The sequence below is a fragment of the Babylonia areolata genome, chromosome 21 (assembly GCF_041734735.1).
Source record: "Babylonia areolata isolate BAREFJ2019XMU chromosome 21, ASM4173473v1, whole genome shotgun sequence".
NCBI lineage: Eukaryota > Metazoa > Mollusca > Gastropoda > Neogastropoda > Buccinidae > Babylonia > Babylonia areolata.
This window is the reverse complement of record NC_134896.1, coordinates 58,016,300-58,040,338: the sequence shown is the minus strand read 5'-3', so window position 1 is coordinate 58,040,338 and position 24,039 is coordinate 58,016,300. Positions and strand designations below refer to the sequence as shown.

Below are 24,039 nucleotides of genomic sequence, written 5' to 3'. Positions count from 1 at the left end.
GTGCAGACAGACAGACACATATAGAGATAGAGGGAGGGGGGTGCAGACAGACAGACACATATAGAGATAGAGGGAAGGGGGTGCAGACAGACAGACAGACACATATAGAGATAGAGGAGGGGGTGCAGACAGACAGACAGACAGACACATATAGAGATAGAGGGAAGGGGGTGCAGACAGACAGACAGACAGACACATATAGAGATAGAGGGAAGGGGGATACAGACAGACAGACACATATAGAGATAGAGGGAAGAGGGGTGCAGACAGACAGACAGACACATATAGAGATAGAGGGAAGAGGGGTGCAGACAGACATACAAAAAAGCAAAGGTATAGTTTATGTACACATATTTTACACACCCCAAATTTGCACTTCACACAGATTCAGTGTGTAACCGTCCGTGAGGTTCCCGGTATAGGTAAGTCTGGTGACACGGACTGTCTGTCCATACATGATGGTAGGACACGTCACTTCCTTCTTCCTGGTGTTGGTGGGGAAGGAAGTTATTGATGCACACCACTGGCCGTCCACACTGATGTTGGAGTACAGCCTGTATTCAACTGTGCATACATAAGACATTTAATTCAGTTTAACAAATCCTTCAGTGCCAGGGAATGAAACAGCAGAAAGTGGTGTTTCAAGATATAAAACAATATTCAAAACAATAAGCCTAAAACTAAGGAAATGGTCTTTAGATATACCACTCTTGATAAATTTTCAGCCTTCCATTTTTTTTATGACGTCTTTGTGACGTCACTATGCACGTAAGCGATACGTTCTATGGCACGCATTGGGTTTTAAAACATAAAACACGTGTACACACTCACCTACAAATATACAGCACAGAGAGCGCAACGCACACACACACACACACACACACACAAAGGGGGAGAGGGAGGGGAGTCTGAAGGAACGTAGGTTATAGAGGACATGGAGTTCAGTAAAAAACACTGTATGTCTCTCCTGTCCTATGTTATGGGATTCTCACACACTCCACTCACGTCGAGAACGTGCCCAGATGTATATGTTGTACACGGGGTACGTCCTGCCCAGGTCCACCTGCCACCACGGGTTGTAGTCATATAAGTCAGTGTGGATACAGTTGGCGGGATACTCCCCGCTCGTGTCACCATTGGCTGCCATGCTGGAGGGTCCTTGGCCCCCATGCCTGCTGCTCTGATGGTATGTCTTGCTTAGTGCCACGTTGACTGTAACACACACACACACACACACACACACACACACAGAGAGAGAGAGAGAGAGAGAGAGAGAGAGAGAGATGGACAAATACAACACCCTGTAGCAATATATGACAAAAGCCGTTCCCATCAAACATTCACCCCAGAAACACATCCCCATGACATATATGAAAAAAGAGAAAAGATGATGATGAATAGAATAAACAGATGAATAAAATGTATGACCAATAACAAACTGCACAAATAAAAACTGTCGACACTTCAAACACACCGACAACCCGACATACACACGCTCCATACAACGACAACCAAACTGCACACAGATGAGCAAAACAAAACACAACATTGCACCACCAAACAGCTCCTTTATGGTCAAAACAGACACACAGTCGAAAGGCAACCCATGCACTCATGAGGTAGGGACTAACATCGCTGCACTGCACACACACACACACACACACACACACACACACACACTGATGTATGCTCATACAAACAAAACACTTCCTTCACACACACACACACACACACACACACACACAAACACACACACACACACACACACACACACACACACACACACACACACACACAAACAAACAAACACACACACACCCGCACGCACGCACGCACGCACACCACCTGTGTGCCGATCTGAACTTTGTTTCCATTAAGGACGCCATGTAGGAACCAGACACATGTCATGTCTGTTTATCTCTATATCTATATACATCACATACAAATACATATGATTTACTAGTTTGACAGAGACAGACAGACATACATTTCTATAGGACAGACAAACAGGCTGGCAGGCTCAAGTAACAGAGTGGAACTTACCAAACGCAGTGAATAAGGTTTTGATTAATAAATTTTGGAACGTCAAATCCCCAAAAAGAAAGTAATACTCGTTACACACACAAAAATAAAACATGTATAAACTGATTTACTTACCATAATACTGTCCATGGACGACACACATGGCCGCACTAAGCCACAGACAGACAACGCCTACACCTGTGTGGTCCATGGTCACAGCAGACATCCACACCACTCAGCTGTAAACATCGTGGTTTACATCACCCTGACAACACATATGATAACAACACTGAACACTCCCTACCCAAATGTCACGAATATCTAACACCATCCAACCAAATGAAACCAACGTCTAACACTGTCTACCCAAATGAAACTGGATTGCCTGAGAGCGTCTACCTAAAATGACAGTTTATTCTTACACAGTCCATCAAAATGATACAGACAAACTAACACTGTCTCACCCAAATGACATGGACACACTAGCACTGTCTACTCAGACGACACTGACAATGTCTAACCAGATGGCAGCCACACTAACACTTTCTACCCAGATGACACAGACACTAACACTGTCTACCCAGATGACACAGACACACTAACACTGTCCACCCAGATGACACAGACACACAGATACTGTCTACCCAGATGACACAGACACTAACACTTTCTACCCAGATGACACAGACACTAACGCTGTCCACCCAGATGACACAGACACACTAACACTGTCTACCCAGATGACACAGACACTAACGCTGTCTACCCAGATGACACAGACACTAACACTGTCTACCCAGATGACACAGACACTAACGCTGTCCACTGTCTAAGCAGATGACACAGACACTAACACTGTCTACCCAGATGACACACACACACTAACACTGTCTACCCAGATGACACATCCACACTAACACTGTCTACCCAGATGACACAGACATACTAACACTGTCTACCCAGATGACACAGACACACTAACACTGTCTACCCAGATGACACAGACACACTAACACTGTCTACCCAGATGACACAGACATACTAACACTGTCTACCCAGATGACACAGACACACTAACTCTGCCTAACCTGATGACACAAGTGCCTACCCAGATGACACAGACACACTAACACTGCCTAAGCAGATGACACAGCCACACTAACACTGTCCACCCAGATGACACAGACACACTAACACTAACCAGATGACACAGACACAGTAACACTGCCTAAGCAGATGACACAGACACAGTAACACTGCCTAACCAGATGACACAGACACACTAACACTAACCAGATGACACAGACACAGTAACACTGCCTAACCAGATGACACAGACACACTAACACTAACCAGATGACACAGACACAGTGACTTGACTTGACTTATTCCTCTTGATTCCGTGGGGAACATAGGGCCGCAACAACACTCCTCCAACGCACCCGGCTCTGGCTGGTCCTCTTCAGTTCGGCCCACGTCATTCCGGCCGCCCTTGTCTCTGCCTCAATGCTTCTCCGCCAGTTCTGCTTCGGACGGCCAACTTTCCTTTTCCCCTGTGGGTTCCAATCAAGAGCCTGTCTTGTGATGTTTGTTGCAGGCTTGCGTAGTGTATGGCCTATCCATCCCCATTTCCGTTTCTTGATTTCCGTCTCCAGTGGGGCCTGTTTTGTCATGTTCCAAAGTTCTTCATTGGAGACAACCTCTGGCCATCTGATGTTCAGGATGTTTCTTAGACATCTGTTGGTGAATGTCTGAAGCTTGTGGGTGCTGGTCTTTGTCACTCTCCACGTCTCTGAGCCATAGAGTAGAACCGACTTCACGTTGGTGTTAAAAATCCGGATCTTGTTGCAGATTGAGAGGGCTGTCGATCTCCAGATTGGTCGAAGGGTGTTGAAGGCGTGTCTTGCTTTGTTGATACGGCTCTTGATGTCTTCGTCCGTTCCCCCGTCTTTGCTGACAACACTGCCTAAGTAGACAAACTTGTCAACCTCCTTGATGTTCTCTTGGTGTAGTTGCACTGGATCTTGCTTCTTGTTGTTGACCCTCATGACCTCTGTTTTCCCAATGTTGATTTGGAGTCCAGTCTTCTCAGCTTCTTCTGCCACACGACATAGTTTCTCCTGCGCATCTTGCTGCCTGTGGGAGAGAAGACTTATGTCATCTGCGAAGTCTAGGTCCTCCAGCTGTTTAGTGAAAGTCCACTGGATGCCTGTCCTCCGATCAGCTGTAGACTGCCTCATGACCCAGTCAACCACCATCAGGAAAATGGTCGGTGAGAGCAAACAACCCTGACGGACGCCGGTTTGCACACTGAAAGGTTCCGTCAGTTTCCCATCGTGGATCACTTGACAGGTGGCGTCTTCGTACATTTGTTGGATGATGGTTACAAACTTTGGTGGAAATCCATAGTGGTACATCAGTCTCCAGATGACATCTCGGTCGACACTGTCAAAAGCTTTTTGAAAGTCGACGAAGACTGTGTACAGGGGGGTCTGCCACTCCAGGGACTGCTCGATGATGATGCGCATGGTTGCGATGTGATCCGTGCACGAGCGATCTTGTCGGAAGCCTGCTTGTTCGTCCCGAAGTGTCTTGTCCAAAGCGTTCTTCAGTCTCTCAAGGATGATTCTGCTCAGTACCTTGCCCGGAATAGACAACAGCATGATTCCCCGCCAGCTGTTGCAGGATGAAAGGTCCCCTTTCTTTGGCAGCTTTACAAGATGTCCTCTTTTCCAGTCTTTTGGCACTCGCTCCTGTTCCCAGATCTTGCAAAGGAGAGGGTGCAGCATCTCAGTTGAAGTCTGGATGTCGGCCTTCAGAGCTTCAGGTGGAATTCCATCTGGGCCAGCTGCCTTTCCTGACTTGAGGGACTTGATGGCCTTGACGATCTCGGTCTTGTTGGGAGGGTTGGTGTTGATGTCGAGGAGCTTGGTAGGTGGCGGGATGTCTGGTGGGGCGGGTGGTGCTGGTCGGTAACACTGTCTAAGCAGATGACACAGACACAGTAACACTGTCTAACCAGATGACACAGACACAGTAACACTGCCTAAGCAGATGACACAGACACAGTAACACTGCCTAAGCAGATGACACAGACACAGTAACACTGTCTAAGCAGATGACACAGACACAGTAACACTAACCAGATGACACAGACACAGTAACACTGCCTAAGCAGATGACACAGACACACTAACACTAACCAGATGACACAGACACAGTAACACTGCCTAAGCAGATGACACAGACACAGTAACACTGCCTAAGCAGATGACACAGACACACTAACACTAACCAGATGACACAGACACAGTAACACTGCCTAAGCAGATGACACAGACACAGTAACACTGCCTAAGCAGATGACACAGACACAGTAACACTAACCAGATGACACAGACACAGTAACACTGCCTAAGCAGATGACACAGACACAGTAACACTAACCAGATGACACAGACACAGTAACACTGCCTAAGCAGATGACACAGACACACTAACACTAACCAGATGACACAGACACATTAACACTGTCTACCCAGATGACACAGACACATTAACACTGTCTACCCAGATGACACAGACACATTAACACTGTCTACCCAGATGACACAGACACATTAACACTGTCTACCCAGATGACACAGACACAGTAACACTGCCTAAGCAGATGACACAGCCACACTAACACTAACCAGATGACACAGCCACATTAACACTGTCTACCCAGATGACACAGACACAGTAACACTGCCTAAGCAGATGACACAGCCACACTAACACTGTCTACCCAGATGACACAGACACATTAACACTGTCTACCCAGATGACACAGACACATTAACACTGTCTACCCAGATGACACAGACACATTAACACTGTCTACCCAGATGACACAGACACACTAACACTGTCTACCCAGATGACACAGACACACCAACACTGTCTACCCAGATGACACAGCCACATTAACACTGTCTATATAGATTGTAACAGACACACTTGTACTGTCTACCCAGATGACACATACACACACTAACACTGCCTACACAGATGACACAAACACACCCGCACTGTGCACACCCGCACTGTCAGCCAGCTACTGAAGTGACAAGAAAGCCGGGGCCTTGGTAAATGAACACGACAAGGAAGTTGCAACAGCCGAACGTGTGTTCAGACGAAGCCTTCAACAGTTTGCCCAGCAAGAGAGACACGTGGGTAGTGTGCGGGTCATATCGTGCATGTAAACACGCGTTTACATAATGATACATGTTCCATATGGCATGGATGTATGGATGGTGTATCTGTGAGAAAGAAAAACAGACACACTGACAGAGATACAGACAGACAGATATGTAGACAGACAGGCAGTTAGAGACCACTGGATCACTCTCCTCTCCCTGCCACACAAATGTCAACAGTTATCGTCACTTGAGAGTGCATGTGAATATGAGTGTGCTGGAGTGCAAGTGTGTACAATGGGTGAACGGTGTGTGTGATGACGGACAATGACTGGAGTGGGTCAGTCTTCCCAGTTACAGCACTGCCACTGTCGTCTTCACGAACTGCAGGGTCGGACATCAGTTCATAAACATTTCGTGTTCTTCTTTCTCACTGAGAAGGAAATGCATATGAACGTTCCGAGATAAGCTTAAAAATGAAGCACACACACACACACACACACACACACAGCGCCAGCGCGCACATCCACAACACACACCCTCAACACCCAGCAACTCACCCGCCCACCCAGCCATATTAGCTAGGTAAAGGACGTGACACACCGAACAGAAAAATCTTGTCAGACCAGTCAGCCCCAGTCTTCTGTCATCTGAGGTTTAAATCTGGTCTGTTTGTATCGCATGCTCAGCCTGTGAAGGAGTCCTCCACTCACTGTTGTTTTCACGAACTGCAGGGTCGATTTGGAAAGGGAACTTCGAGAGATGCCTAATCATGTAGGTGAACTACACACACACACACACACACACACACACACTCCCTCTGTCTCTCTCTCACACACACACAGACACACTCCCTCTCTTTCTCTCTCTCTCTCTCTCTCTCTCTCTCTCTCTCTCTCTCTCTCACACACACACACACAAACACACACACACACACACACACACACACAAACACACACACACACACACACACACACACACACACACACACACACACACACACTCCCTCTGTCTCTCTCACACACACAGACACACTCCCTCTCTCTCTCTCTCACACACACACACACACACACACACACACACACACACAGAGAGAGAGCGTAAAGGATGCGACACATGAAAGACAAAGCTTGTTAGATCAGTCTGTCCCTATCCTTTCAGATGTATTGTGATCTGTGTCTGTATTGCATGTTGTGCCTGTCCAGGACAGCGTGTGGTTTTCCGCCCATCTATCTGTGTGTCTTTCACTGATCTATGTAGATCAACGCCCTGTTGACTGACCGATGGCTCCAAACTCTGGGGTAGTGACCACTTTACTTTCAGCAAATTAGGAGTGGACCTTAACTGAAGGAAATGATGTTGACGTCAAGTTGTGAAGTCTGTTGCGTGTTGTAAATTCTGTCAGCAGTGAGACCTCTCAGTGTGTTGTGCATGTGTGTGTGTAAGTGAAATAATGTGTTGGGACTCAAGCGCTTTTATGTGTAGTGGTGTGTCTGTGTCTGTTTGTTTGTGGCTTTTATGTCTGTGAGATTGCAAATTGATCCATGCCTCTTGTGCTTGTGTGTGTGCGTGCGTGCGGGCACTGAGTTTGCAAGGAGGTTTTTTTTGTTTTTTTCTAATCTTTGTTATCCCCGGCAGTGCTGAAGGCCGAGTTTCTAAAGCTCATTCATTGCGCTGTGTGCCTCGCACGACAAAAAACGAAGATCCGGTTTCTCGTGTCTGTTTCAATACACTCCGACTTATGCTCGTTCAGCTATTGTGTCGGTCTCTGTCTCTGTTCCTGTCTCTGTCTCCCTTCACGGTGTCTCAGTCATTCTCTCTTTCTCTCACTCTTCCCTGTGTGTGTGTGTGTGTGTGTGTGTGTGTGTGTGTGTGCGTGCGCGCGCGCGTGTGTGTGTGTGTGTTGACTGGCAGTCTGTTGGTGTTGACAGTGTTGACTGGCAGTCTGTTGGTGTTGACAGTGTTGACTGACAATCTGTTGGTGTTGACAGTGTTGACTGACAATCTGTTGGTGTTGACAGTGTTGACTGACAATCTGTTGGTGTTACAGTGTTGACTGACAATCTGTTGGTGTTACAGTGTTGACTGACAATCTGTTGGTGTTAACAGTATTGTCTGACAATTTGTTGGTGTTGACTGACAATCTGTTGGTGTTAACAGTGTTGACAGACAATCTGTTGGTGTTGACAGACAATCTGTTGGTTTTAGTTGTTCTTGAAGATGTCCAGTGTCCCGAAGTAGTGTCATTTAAGGCGAAGTGACTAAGGTTGAAGAAAGAGCAAACACGGAAGTGTCTTCAGCTTCACCACGAGACAGTGCCACACAGACAGTGCCACACAGTGCCACACAGACAGTGCCACACAGACAGTGCCACACAGACAGTGCCACACAGACAGTGCCACACAGACAGTGCCACACAGACAGTGCCACACAGACAGTGACAGTGCCACACAGACAGTGCCACACAGACAGTGCCACACACACAGTGCCTCACAGACAGTGCCACACACACAGTGCCACACAGACAGTGACAGTGCCACACAGACAGTGCCACACAGACAGTGCCACACACACAGTGCCTCACAGACAGTGCCACACAGACAGTGCCTCACAGACAGTGCCTCACAGACAGTGTCACACAGACAGTGCCTCACAGACAGTGCCACACAGACAGAGACAGTGCCACACAGACAGTGCCTCACAGACAGTGCCACACAGACAGTGCCTCACAGACAGTGCCACACAGACAGTGCCACACAGACAGTGCCACACAGACAGAGACAGTGCCACACAGACAGTGCCTCACAGACAGTGCCACACAGACAGTGCCACACAGACAGTGCCTCACAGACAGTGCCACACAGACAGTGCCTCACAGACAGAGACAGTGCCACACAGACAGTGCCACACAGACAGTGCCACACAGACAGTGCCTCACAGACAGAGACAGTGCCACACAGACAGTGCCACACAGACAGTGCCTCACAGACAGTGTCACACAGACAGTGACTCACAGACAGTGTCACACAGACAGTGCCACACAGACAGTGCCTCACAGACAGTGCCACACAGACAGTGCCACACAGACAGAGACAGTGCCACACAGACAGTGCCACACAGACAGTGACAGTGCCACACAGACAGTGCCACACAGACAGTGCCACACAGACAGTGACAGTGCCACACAGACAGTGCCACACAGACAGTGACAGTGCCACACAGACAGTGCCACACAGACAGTGCCACACAGACAGTGCCTCACAGACATGGGCTTCCTGCAGTTCTCCTCGACATCAGCACAGGACATGGCAAAGAATAAATAAACTCTTCTTCTTCTTCTTCTTCGTTCGTGGGCAGCAACTCCCACGTCCACTCGTATACATGAACACGAGTGGGCTTTTACGTGCATGACCGTTTTTACTCCGCCATGTAGGCAGCCATTCTCCGTCTTCGGGGACGGGGGATAAACAAACAAACATCACAATCAAAGTTCGTCCGCTCAGTTATTTCACATCTCAACAGAACTGAATTTATTAGTTTTCTACATCTGAATAGTAACTGCAAAAATTGAAACAACAGACATTTGCCCATCACAGATGAAATTATTTATGCATGTATCAACATTTCTTGTGAACTCGAAACATACTTAAAAGCGACGGCACGGTTTCCGTGAAAATCTGTGTTAAGTGATCCATACTGTGTGGACATCAATGGTGAAGTGTTAACTTGCAGGCAGAAACGTAACATCTCATCTTGCAGTAAACTTGACCTCACTAAAAGCTAAAACGTGTCTGCTTGGATCAGTGAATGACAGCATCACACACTCAGAACAACAGGCAGTGCCACAAAAGTATCAATGACAGTCAAAGAACCTACTGTCTAACTTTTATTGCCGAATATAATGCAATGAAATATTCTATGTTAGCATTCCAGAGATCAGAGAACCTTGACATTATGCTTCCAACAAAGCTGCGTCATGTATCCACACTAATCAACTATGATTCTTCAACAAATATAATGATTTTCCAATTACTACATCATTATCAATAAATGGGTTCTCTAAAACTCACCTACTTTTGATATCAAATGTAGTGCAAATGAAACGCATTATACAGGGTCTCCTTTCTAGGGAGAGCCTTATCAAGAATCTATTTGCAAAGCAGTCAACGTCAAATCAGCTATTTCCAACAACAACATGAACAATAACAGCAATAAACACATCATCAACAGCAAACTACCAAATGGAATCCCAGCTGTTATGATATTGACCACTAAGTCTTGTCATACAAACCATCACATAGCCCCAAGCAAAAGTGATGCCCACGATATTATGATATTGACCACTAAATCTTGTCATACAAAGCATCACATAGCCCTAAACAAAAGTGATGCTTCACGATGTTATGATATTGACCACAAAGTCTTGTCATACAAACCATCACATAGCCCCAAGCAAAAGTGATGCCCACGATATTATGATATTGACCACTAAATCTTGTCATACAAACCATCACATAGCCCTAAACAAAAATGATGCTCACGATGTTATGATATTGACCACAACGTCCTGTCATACAAACCATCACATAGCCCCAAACAAAAGTGATGCCCACAGTGCTGTTCGTGAGAACAGCAGCAACGGAAGTGGAAGTCCGAAAAAGTGAGTTATTATGCACTTCATCACACAGAAAGAAGCTACCCTATTATGCACTTCATCACACAAAAAGAAGCTACCCTATTATGCACTTCATCACACAAAAAGAAGCTACCCTATTATGCACTTCATCACACAAAAATAAACTACCCTATTATGCACTTCATCACACAAAAATAAACTACCCTATTATGCACTTCATCAAACAAAATTAAACACCCTATTATGCACTTCACACAGAAAGAAGCTACCCTATTATGCACTTCATCACACAAAAATAAACTACCCTATTATGCACTTCATCAAACATAAATAAACATCCTATTATGCACTTCATCACACAAAAATAAACTACCCTATTATGCACTTCATCAAACATAAATAAACATCCTATTATGCACTTCATCACACAGAAAGAAGCTACCCTATTATGCACTTCATCACACAGAAATAAGCTACCCTATTATGCACTTCATCACACAGAAATAAGCTACCGTATTATGCACTTCATCACACAGAAATAAACTACCCTATTATGCACTTCATCACACAGAAATAAACATCCTATTATGCACTTCATCACACAGAAAGAAGCTACCCTATTATGCACTTCATCACACAGAAAGAAGCTACCCTATTATGCACTTCATCACACAGAAAGAAGCTACCCTATTATGCACTTCATCACACAGAAATAAACTACCCTATTATGCACTTCATCACACAGAAATAAACTACCCTATTATGCACTTCATCACACAGAAATAAACTACCCTATTATGCACTTCATCACACAGAAATAAACTACCCTATTATGCACTTCATCACACAAAAAGAAGAAACATTGGCCTCCAACCTTTTGTTGGCATTCCCGACAACCACAGCCATTTGTCCTCTTACAGTTTATCGATGTTTATATCAAATCACATCTCTAGAAACAATCATCCCATCGAATTGCTGCGTTCGTAAAGACACAGAATAGTGTCTTCCTTAAAATCAAAATAAGAAATCAGTTACAAACACGATTATCAGCTTAACCACCAGAAACAGGTTTTATATCACTTGGCACCCAATCTTGAAATTTCTAATTCAATTGATCAGTCAACACATGCTGTAAATGTGCCCCCACGTTTCTATCTGTTATGCACACGGAAACTTAGTACTGAACTGAAAAAAAAATCGTCTTACATGGCAATTTGCTTTAAAACTATGCCTGTATAAAATTAATGATTTCTTCGCGTCATCCCTGTCTTAACTATCACAAAGTCAAATATAAGTGCGCACATTTGCATATATACATACGGTGTTCACCCACTGTGTGTTTTCTGTAATTAATCAACCATAAAAGAAATAACCAAAAACCACCTCTGACCACCATCAAATTGGAATCAAATGAGTGATGTTTCCAGTGTAAGGGAATGAAGTATTTGTAATCAACTTGGACATAGTAAGGTGGTGCTGGTCACTCAATGAACAGATAAACCAAGAATTAAACAGATCAAGATAGCAGTCATAAATTCAATAACATCAGTCTCATATGAACGGATTTAAAACTTCCTTTTGGCGAACGTTCATGGTATTGTTCCTCTCTACCCCTTGTTTACATAGTTTACCCAGAGTTGTAGCCCTTAGTTTCACATACATACATACATAAATGTAACCTTCGACCTGCATCATTTTCTGGCATGCAAAATCACAGAGAAATGACAGTCGTGAATATCGTACTCCAAAAGCACTGCATGAAAAAACACCCAAAAAACAACATTTTCACATCGTAGGCTTCAATTCGTTGTAGTTCCCCTCCAGTGTCACAGAATGGTATCACTCAGGGTTCACTCTGTACAGCTCAGTCTGACTGACAGTGTTTCTCTTCATGTGTTGACGTAGACCATTCGTGAAGCTCTGTACTGTTGGACCACCTCGTACAGAAAGCGATACTGTTCCTGAAACAGGTGGTATAAAACGGATGGAAATGGGGAAAAAAAAACCCAAAACAAAACAAAAACAAAACACAAAAAAAAACCACAACTTACTGTGCGCGAGTGTCCCTCCACATTTGGAAAGCAATCACATGTATTAGTACGAAACGACACACACACGCTTGGGATGAAAATGAAAAGAATTATATACTGACTGGAGATATTTTCACACCACTTGCGCTCGAGTGCCACTACACGCTTGATGGCAATTACACACACATGCACACACGTGCACGCGAGAAAGCACACACACACACACACACACACACACACACACACACACACACAGAAGAGTTTCTTATGGTCAAACTTTCAAAGGCATTAGTTCATTGCCCTATTTCTACATACCTTTAATGTACTTCAAAGTTTTGATCACTGTTTTAGTTATCATCATTACTGAGTTGTTACTGTTCTATTTAATTGCATGTCAGTCATGCAATTCATAGTGGTTTTCTACCTCTTCTGCTGATGTCAGTCATGCAGTTCATAGTGGTTTTCTACCTCTTCTGCTGATGTCAGTCATGCAATTCATAGTGGTTTTCTACCTCTTCTGCTGATGTCAGTCATGCAATTCATAGTGGTTTTCTACCTCTTCTGCTGTTTTGCTTACTTCTCCTCTTCCTTTTAAAAAAAAATTGTTTTTAAATCGTCTAATATCACTAATAGTGAAAAGACGCTAAACTAAAGAACGAACACACACACACACACACACACACACACACACACACACACACATTCTTTTTTTGTTGTGGAGAGAGAAACAACAATACCCAGGTCACTGACCACAGAAATGATGGCTTCAGGACGCACGGTGTGCACGTGTCGAGCAGCCAGGTAGACGTCAACATCACCGTCACACGTCATTCGGCTGATGACGTTCCACAGAGCGCACAGTGCTCCACTCTTGGCCACGCCGTCACTGCATCATATGCAACGGGTTTAACAGCTAACACTGATTTGATACCCTCCATCATAATGCAATGGGTTTAAGAGCTAACACTGATTTGATACCCTCCGCCTCTTGTGGGATATGGAGTGATTTGATACCCTCCACCTCTTGTGGGACATGGAGTGATTTGATACCCTCTGCCTCTTGTGGGACATGGAGTGATTTGATACCCTCCACCTCTTGTGGGACATGGAGTGATTTGATACCCTCCACCTCTTGTGGGATATGGAGTGATTTGATACCCTCCACCTCTTGTGGGATATGGAGTGATTTGATACCCTCCACCTCTTGTGGGACATGGAGTGATTTGATACCCTCCACCTCTTGTGGGATGTGGAGGGAAAGGTAACATAATCAGCAACAGACATGTGTCAAAATGAGGTACACTGATCAGAAACAGAGAAACCATCTCTATTCATATGCATGATTACAATCAAGTAACTGTGTTTTATTACTTTCATGTTTGTGTTCAGTTTGATACGTTTCACCTTGTGGCAATCTATTTCAACTTGCTGATGTTAAACTGTGTGGCGGACATGGCTGTTAGTTGAGAGACTGTGATGTGAGTGACAAGCCTTTGAATGTTCAAATTATGTCCGTTTTGATTTTTTAAAAAGACGTATTTATTGTATTGTACTGTGTCGTCATGTCCTGCAACATTGACGTGATGGATCTGAGTAGAGAGTAGAAACTATTCCAGCTCTTTCATGGTCTTATGGAATTTCTTAGTTCCCACTATCGTGGTAAAGAAAGAAGGGTGGACAGTCCTCAGTGAAGTTCCCACTATCGTGGTAAAGAAAGAAGGGTGGACAGTCCTCAGTGAAGTTCCCACTATCACTATCGTGGTAAAGAAAGAAGGGTGGACAGTCCTCAGTGAAGTTCCCACTATCGTGGTAAAGAAAGAAGGGTGGACAGTCCTCAGTGAAGTTCCCACTATCGTGGTAAAGAAAGAAGGGTAGACAGCCCTCAGTGAAGTTCCCACTATTGTGGTAAAGAAAGAAGGGTAGACAGTCCTCAGTGAAGGGTGGACAGTCCTCAGTGAAGTTCCCACTATTGTGGTAAAGAAAGAAGGGTAGACAGCCTCAGTGAAGTTCCCATTACTGTGGTAAAGAAAGAAGGGTGGACAGCAACTCAGTGAAGTTCCCATTACTGTGGTAAAGAAAGAAGGGTAGACAGTCCTCAGTGAAGTTCCCACTATTGTGGTAAAGAAAGAAGGGTAGACAGTCCTCAGTGAAGGGTGGACAGCCCTCAGTGAAGTTCCCACTATCGTGGTAAAGAAAGAAGGGTAGACAGTCCTCAGTGGAGTTCCCATTACTGTGGTAAAGAAAGAAGGGTGGACAGTCCTCATGAAGGGTATACAGTCCTCAGTGAAGTTCCCACTATTGTGGTAAAAAAAAGAAGGGTGGACAGTCCTCATGAAGGGTATACAGTCCTCAGTGAAGTTCCCACTATTGTGGTAAAAAAAAGAAGGGTGGACAGTCCTCATGAAGGGTATACAGTCATCAGTGAAGTTCCCACTATTGTGGTAAAAAAAAAGAAGGGTGGACAGTCCTCATGAAGGGTATACAGTCCTCAGTGAAGTTCCCACTATTGTGGTAAAGAAAGAAGGGTTGACAATCCGCAGTGAAGTTCCCACTATTGTGGTAAAGAAAGAAGGGTAGACAGTCCTCAGTGAAGTTCCCACTATTGTGGTAAAGAAAGAAGGGTGGACAGTCCTCAGTGAAGGGTGGACAGCCCTCAGTGAAGTTCCCACTATTGTGGTAAAGAAAGAAGGGTAGACAGTCCTCAGTGAAGTTCCCACTATTGTGGTAAAGAAAGAAGGGTAGACAGTCCTCAGTGAAGTTCCCACTATTGTGGTAAAGAAAGAAGGGTGGACAGTCCTCAGTGAAGTTCCCACTATTGTGGTAAAGAAAGAAGGGTAGACAGTCCTCAGTGAAGTTCCCACTATCGTGGTAAAGAAAGAAGGGTAGACAGTCCTCAGTGAAGTTCCCACTATCGTGGTAAAGAAAGAAGGGTAGACAGTCCTCAGTGAAGGGTGGACAGTCCTCAGTGAAGGGTAGACAGTCCTCAGTGAAGGGTGGACAGTCCTCAGTGAAGTTCCCACTATCGTGGTAAAGAAAGAAGGGTGAACAGTCCTCAGTGGGATACAAAGGCCTACAGGTCACACTTTTCTCGGGCATTCCTGAAGAAGCACGATGTGTGTCTTGGAGTGAGCATCAAAGTATCAGCCATCTGATGACTGACTGCTGTGACTTGTATCAGGAACACCAAAGGCGATCAGGACTGGCTGGGCTCTAATCAACAGCAACAACAACAGCAGTAGAAGTAATGATGATGATGATGATGATGATGATGATGATGATATTCACTTCTTATATCTCTGCTTCATATGTCAGACCAGAGATGGCATGTGAAATTGGCCAGGCTATACACATTATATGTCTGTCTGTCAATCATTGTCTATTTATAGAGAGAGACGCACGCACACAACTAGAGTATATGCATAGTCCTAATTCACTTGAGTAACTTCGTACCAAGCACACACACACACACACACACACACACACACACACACACACACACACACACACACCAGTGACTCACAAGCACTGAACGATGATTGGCTCCTTGAAGGATTCCTTGTGTGACGTGTGCAGAATGTCCAGGAGAGTGACGAGGTCTGGAACACTGGTGGCAGTGTCCCCTGTCCATGCCTCATAGTGCAGCACACGGACCTCACGGCTCTCGTTCTGGGGAAACACAGGGTGTCACTGTTACTGACGGCAGGTTACAGGTAACTAATCACTCCTACTGCTGGATGGAACTGGTCAGTCTCCACTGTTCTCTTCTTCTTCTTCGTTCGTGGGCTGCAACTCTCACGTTCACTCGTCTGTACACGAGTGGGCTTTTTATGTGTATAACCGTTTTTAGTTTCACCGTTCACAGCCATATATTGTTAAAACACCAAGTGATATACGTCTGCAAAAAAAAAGAAAAAAAAAGAAGTGAGAACATAATCTCCCAAAGAATCTATAGCAAAAGAAAGGAAGAGTTTGTCAAAGAAATAAAGTCAGTAAATAAAAAAAGGTGGGACTAATGCGGGAAGACTGAAGAGAAGACTGACCGCTTCCATTTAACGCTGCATTCCTTGTCCCCCCCCCCCCCCCCCCGCACCCCCCCCCCCTCCCCTCTCCCTCCCCCTCCCCCCACCCCTCACCCCCCACCCCCACACACACACTGAGGTCGGCGACACTGGGTGGAGAAACCTTCCTCATATTTTGAGAGACGGGAAGTAAGCTCAGAGTCAGCTTTGCTGTTGTTGCCAATGGCGGGTGATCGCGAGTATATGTACTGTGCTCATACTGAACATTTTGAATTGACTGAATGAACAGAAAAATGTCTGTACTGACAGTCCAAAGCAGGCAGGAGAACTATGAGTGAACATGCACAGACACTTCATGAAGATGATAATAATAATAATAATAATGGTATTTATATAGCGCTGGATCTTGTGCAGAGACAAATCAAAGCGCTTTCGCACCAGTCATTCACACGCATGCATAACTCTAATACTGTAGAAACTAAAGACAAGGAAGGGCAGGCAAGGGAGGCTATTTTGGGAAGAGGTGGGTTTTAAGGCCAGACTTGAAAGAGCTGAGTGTGGAGACTTGACGAAGCGAAAAAGGAAGTTCATTCCAATCGCAAGGTCCAGAAACAGAGAAAGAACGATGAAGAGAAACAGAGAAGATGAACGATCCCGTGCACACATGACAGTGTGAAACAATGTAAACGGAGCACAAGAAACATCACGAGGCAGCAGAGAACAGCTTGACAAAACTATACTCTCCTAATATATCCTGCGTCAACCAGGCTGAGATATAAGAACACCTGCTTGATGTTTAGGAAATCTGAACGCTCCCAAACACGCATCCGTGAACTAGACGGCCCTCAACTATGTTGGTTCGAGTCTTCCCGTTGGAGTCCGTAACAGTCAACACTGGGTAGGAGCAGGCCACGGGCCGAAGACCACTTCTGATGGGGCTTGAACCCTAGCCCTCTCAGTCGCCTGCAGTGCTAACCACTTCGCTACGGAAGATGATCTTCTCACCCTTTTAGCAATGTCCATTATATAGACGTCCAGTTTCTCCCCCAGTGAAGTTAAGGTCTTCAGGCTGATGGTGTAAGCACCGGCTCTGATCGGCTTCCTGGGGCTGGGCCAGTACTGGCACATTCCCTGTACATCGTGAAAAAGAAACTGGTAAAAAAAAAAAAAACAACAACACAAAACGACAATAACAAAGAAGCAAAAAGACAACACACACACACACACACACACACACACACACACACACACACACCAGAATATTCTTAAATGGTTTGGTCCAAAAGTTAGCAATCATGTAAATATGACCGAACTTTGTAATATACTTAATGTCCCTCTACCTGACCTACATCAACTGCCATGTGTACCCCCGCCTGACCCATATAGCATACCTGGTGTCCCTCCAGTTGACCTATATAACACAGGATATCCACCCACCTGACCTATATAATCTGTTTCTTGTCCCTCCACCTGACCCATTTAACAAAACCTTCTGTACTCCACCTGTCAATTTGTTTTTATACCAGTGTCCCTCCTCCACCTGAACTACATCACATACCTATGTCCCCACTCCTGACATAAATCACATACCTCTCTCTCCACCTGACCTACATTTCATACCAACTTCCCTCCACCTGACCTACATAACCTACCTTTTGTCCCTCCACCTGACCTACATAACAAAACTCCTGTCCCTCCACCTGACCTACATACCTCCTGTCCCTCCACCTGACCTACATACCTCCTGTCCCTCCACCTGACCTACATAACCTACCTCCTGTCCCTCCACCTGACCTACATACCTCCTGTCCCTCCACCTGACCTACATAACCTACCTGCTGTCCCTCCACCTGACCTACATAACCTACCTGCTGTCCCTCCACCTGACCTAAATAACCTACCTCCTGTCCCTCCACCTGACCTACATAGCCTACCTTCTGTCCCTCCACATGACCTACATAACATACCTCCTGTCCCTCCACCTGACCTACATACCTCCTGTCCCTCCACCTGACCTACATAACCTACCTTCTGTCCCTCCACCCGACCTACATAACCTACCTGCTGTCCCTCCACCTGACCTAAATAACCTACCTCCTGTCCCTCCACCTGACCTACATAACCGACCTTCTGTCCCTCCACCCGACCTACATAACCTACCTGCTGTCCCTCCACCTGACCTAAATAACCTACCTCCTGTCCCTCCACCTGACCTACATAACAAAACTCCTGTCCCTCCACATGACCTACATAACCTACCTTCTGTCCCTCCACCTGACCAACATAACCTACCTTCTGTCCCTCCACCTGACCTACATAACCTACCTTCTGTCCCTCCACCTGACCTAAATAACCTACCTGCTGTCCCTCCACCTGACCTACATAACCAACCTTCTGTCCCTCCATCTGACCTACATAACCTACCTTCTGTCCCTCCACCTGACCTACATAACCTACCTTCTGTCCCTCCACCTGACCTACATAACCTACCTTCTGTCCCTCCACATGACCTACATAACCTACCTGCTGTCCCTCCACCTGACCTACATAACCTACCTTCTGTCCCTCCACCCGACCTACATAACCTACCTTTTGTCCCTCCACCTGACCTACATAACAAAACTCCTGTCCCTCCTCCTGACCTACATAACCTACCTTCTGTCCCTCCACCCGACCTACATAACCTACCTGCTGTCCCTCCACCTGACCTAAATAACCTACCTCCTGTCCCTCCACCTGACCTACATAACCTACCTTCTGTCCCTCCACCCGACCTACATAACCTACCTCCTGTCCCTCCACCTGACCTACATAACCTACCTCCTGTCCCTCCACCTGACCTACATAACCTACCTTCTGTCCCTCCACCTGACCTACATAACCTCCTGTCCCTCCACCTGACCTACATAACCTACCTTCTGTCCCTCCACATGACCTACATAACCTACCTTCTGTCCCTCCACCTGACCTACATAACCTACCTTCTGTCCCTCCACCTGACCTACATAACCTACCTCCTGTCCCTCCACCTGACCTACATAACCTACCTTCTGTCCCTCCACCTGACCTACATACCTCCTGTCCCTCCACCTGACCTACATAACCTACCTTCTGTCCCTCCACCTGACCTACATAACCTACCTGCTGTCCCTCCACCTGACCAACATAACCTTCTGTCCCTCCACATGACCAACATAACCTACCTCCTGTCCCTCCACCTGTCCAACATAACCTACCTCCTGTCCCTCCACCTGACCAACATAACCTACCTCCTGTCCCTCCACCTGTCCAACATAACCTACCTTCTGTCCCTCCACCTGACCTACATAACCTTCTGTCCCTCCACCTGACCAACATAACCTACCTCCTGTCCCTCCACCTGTCCAACATAACCTACCTCCTGTCCCTCCACATGACCTACATAACCTTCTGTCCCTCCACCTGACCTAAACAACTACCTTCTGTCCCTCCACCTGACCTACATAACCTACCTTCTGTCCCTCCACATGACCTACATAACCTTCTGTCCCTCCACATGACCTACATAACCTCTCCCTCCACCTGACCTACATAACCTACCTGCTGTCCCTCCACCTGTCCAAGGGAGACAATGGTGCTGACGTTCCAGCTGTCCACCAGTCTCCACAAGTCGATGACTGTGTCGGCCAGGGGAAGCTGGGTCAGGATGCTGCCCCGCTCTGACAGGAAGGTCTGTGGACAGCACGGGGCACAGTGAATGGGGGACACCTGGACAGGACCTGGCCTCATGCAGGAACGTGAATCATTTGTGGACAGTGCCTACAGATCCTATTTTCTATCGCCCACATTTCCTTGTGCCTTTTTTTTTGTGGTTGTTGTCCTTTTTTCTATGGTGTCTTCCGATCTTATTTTGTGTCTTGTGGGTCTATTCACCAACATCGTGTTTTATAGAAAGCCTTGTGTGTGTGTTGAAAATATGTTTCTATGGTTTGATAATTGGGCATCTTTACAATGTTTCCTCTTCTGCGCCTGAGACATGAGTGGCCTGTTGGCTAGTTTTGCTTTTGTATGCCTGCTCTTGTTTATCTCTCTCTCTCTCTCTCTCTCTCTCTCTCTCTCTCTCTCTCTCTATATATATATATATATATATATATATATATATAAACATGTTTATGTTAAAAGATGATATGATCAAAGATGATGACGACAATGATGATGATGATCCCCTTGTAGATCTGTTCTCCAACAAACACTCAGGTTAGTCACACAGTGCACTGCTCTTCCTCCAGCATCAGATGGATGAATACCGCTGAAATATCCTGTCTGCTGGCTGATCAGTGTGGCCATCAGGTGTCTGGATGTTACGTCATCGTCCGTTGGCGGTTCCTCAGAGGACTGGCAGGTGCATGCAGTCACGGAGGAAGCAAGAACAAATCTGCTTCTCAATGGAATGAGAATGAGGGGGACATGGCAGACAGAAGACTGCAGTCACACCGAACTGAACTGTCCTCAGCTGAATCCGTGAGCAAAGTTCACACTGCCGTGCATGGTATCGGAAACACACACACACACACACAGAGGCACAAAAAGCACTTGCCGGCATGTAGACAGCGTTGATGTACTGATTCCGTCCTTTGGCGTGTTCAGTGATGTACACAAGGTGGTTGTCATCTGCACACACACACACACACACACACACAACATGTGACGCTTCATTATTATTCGGGTGGTGTGTGCCTTGTGACCAGCCTCAACCCATATTCATCCCCTTGTTTTTTTTCTAATTGCAAGTGTAAATGTTTTACTATCAAAGTGAAAGTTTCAAAAATTGTTTGCCAGGGACATCTCTTTTGTTGCTGTTGGTTCCTTTACGTGCGCTGAGTACATGCTGGACATGAGACCTCCATTTAAAATCGTCTTAATCTGATAGGGTTCGAACCACAACCTGCAGGATCTTTCATAAACCACTGCGTACGGACACAGAAGGTAGAGCTTGCAATGCCTTAGTCATTAACTATAAATCAGAGATCACATCGTTAAGACTTGCTGAGCTTTCACGAGTTGCGCTGGACGTTGATAAAAAAAAAAAAGAATGAAATGTTATAACATACAACACTGATGAAATGTTATAACATACAACACTGATGAAATGTTATAACATACAACACTGATGAAATGTTATTGCGTACAACACTGATGAAATGTCATAACATACAACACTGATGAAATGTTATAACATACAACACTGATGAAATATTATTGGTACATGTCAGCGATAACCCAATCATCCACACCAAACCCAGTGCTTTGTATCACCTGGCAGGGCGTCAGGATTCCGGTTCTTGTGCTGGTTCTCCTCCTGGCTGGCCTCAGTGTGGGAGGGAGCAGTGAGGCACGTCCTCATCTGACACAGTCTCTGGGGAAGGGGAAATAACCTGAGGTCAGTAACCACAACCTTCCACTTCTGACAGTCTCTACAGTGAGAGAACAATCGGACATCATTTATCCAAACTTTCCCTTGCACGCAGTCTAAGGAAGCAGAAACAACTGGCATCAGTCATCACATACCATCATCTGACACAGTGTGCAGGGAAGGTAAACAACTTTATATCAGCAATGAAAACCTTCTCCATGAGGCATACTGGGAAGGGGCAACAACTTGGCATCAAACTTCCCCATTAAGGACAAACAAGAACCTGGCATCAAACTTCCTCATTAAGGACAAACAAGAACCTGGCATCAAACTTCCCCATTAAGGAGAAACAAGAACCTGGCATCAAACTTCCCCATTAAGGAGAAACAAGAACTTGGCATCAAAACTTCCCCATTAAGGAGAAACAAGAACCTGGCATCAAACTTCCCCATTAAGGAGAAACAAGAACTTGGCATCAAACTTCCCCATTAAGGAGAAACAAGAACTTGGCATCAAACTTCCCCATTAAGGAGAAACAAGAACCTGGCATCAAACTTCCCCATTAAGGAGAAACAAGAACCTGGCATCAAACTTCCCCATTAAGGAGAAACAAACTGGAGTGATGGCCTAGAGGTAACGTGTCCGTCTAGGAAGCGAGAGAATCTGAGCGCGCTGGTTCGAATCATGGCTGAGCCGCCGATATTTTCTCCCCCTCCACTAGACCTTGAGTGGTGGTCTGGGCGCTAGTCATTCGGATGAGACGATAAACCGTGGTCCCGTGTGCAGCATACACTTAGCGCACGTAAAAGAACACACGGCAACAAAAGGGTTGTTCCTGGCAAAATTCAGTAGAAAAATTCACTTCGATAGGAAAAACAAATAAAACTGCACGCAGGAAAATATACAAAAAGAATGGGTGGCGCTGTAGTATAGCAACGCGCTCTCCCTGGGAAGAGCAGCCCGAATTTCACACAAAGAATTCTGTTGTGATAAAAAGAAGTACAAATACAGAATACAAATCTGTTAATCAGTAATCAGAAGATACGTCCATGCCACAGAGCTCCCGAAGGAGTGAAGCTGTGTCCTTACTGCACACAGTCACATACAGTCAGCTCCGGCTGACATTGATACAGCACTTGAAAAACACTTGCAAAATAAACACCCCTAAGTCTGTTCATCCTCGGCATCATTGCAGCCCCATCGAACCGATGTTCTCTGTCTGTTTGTCTGTGTGTTTGTCTGCCTGCCTGTATGTCCGTGTCCTATCAGTGAATCACACCTCAAACTCGGCATCGACACGTGGCTGAGGCAGCTCATGGTGGATGGCGAAGGGAAAGACACGGTCAAAGGTCAAGGTGTCCAGTCTGGAGTCACCGCTCATGTAGGCTTCCAGCACTGCCTCGTGCAGAAACTGGTACTGGTCCTGGCGTCACACACACACACACACACACACACACACACACACACAAGCACGCACGCACGCACGCAAACATTTTGAAACAAAAGAGAGACCACTGCCAACCATTGGGAGTTTCTCTTTGTTTAAGTGAGAATATTTCCCTGTGGTCAGGAGCACACAGAAGTCTGGTGAGCATTCCACGGCGCGGAACAGCCGTCAATTGCTGTACATGCCAACCTTCCCTTTAGAGGATCAGAATACATAGCATGAAATTGATCTCATGTTTTGAATCTCTCTCTCTCTCTCTCTCTCTCTCTCTCTCTCTCTCTCTCTCTCACAGTCACACACACACACACACAC

At 45.7% G+C, this 24,039-nt stretch overlaps 2 protein-coding genes across 2 annotated transcripts in view; both read right to left on the bottom strand.

Annotated features, from left to right (window-relative positions):
- Nucleotides 1–363: 363 nt before the first annotated feature.
- On the bottom strand, nt 364–6,108 carry LOC143296689 (uncharacterized; the record flags this gene model as incomplete). The annotated part of the gene is made up of 4 exons (XM_076608721.1): nt 6,053–6,108; nt 2,158–2,287; nt 1,006–1,212; nt 364–564 (listed from the first exon to the last, which is right to left on the bottom strand). Coding segments are annotated over exons 2-4 (499 nt in total), but the record flags the coding sequence as incomplete, so codon positions are not given.
- Nucleotides 6,109–12,499: 6,391 nt separating this feature from the next.
- The window catches only part of LOC143296688 (receptor-type tyrosine-protein phosphatase epsilon-like), a 40,062-nt gene continuing 28,522 nt past the window's right edge, over nt 12,500–24,039 (bottom strand). The window contains exons 17-24 of the mRNA XM_076608720.1: nt 23,560–23,703; nt 22,184–22,283; nt 21,465–21,538; nt 20,468–20,599; nt 17,894–18,019; nt 16,390–16,535; nt 13,620–13,755; nt 12,500–12,800 (exon numbers count right to left, since the gene is read on the bottom strand). Coding sequence (XP_076464835.1) covers nt 12,729–12,800; nt 13,620–13,755; nt 16,390–16,535; nt 17,894–18,019; nt 20,468–20,599; nt 21,465–21,538; nt 22,184–22,283; nt 23,560–23,703 — 930 coding nt within the window. The 3' untranslated portion in view covers nt 12,500–12,728. The remainder of the gene's footprint in view (nt 12,801–13,619; nt 13,756–16,389; nt 16,536–17,893; nt 18,020–20,467; nt 20,600–21,464; nt 21,539–22,183; nt 22,284–23,559; nt 23,704–24,039) is intronic.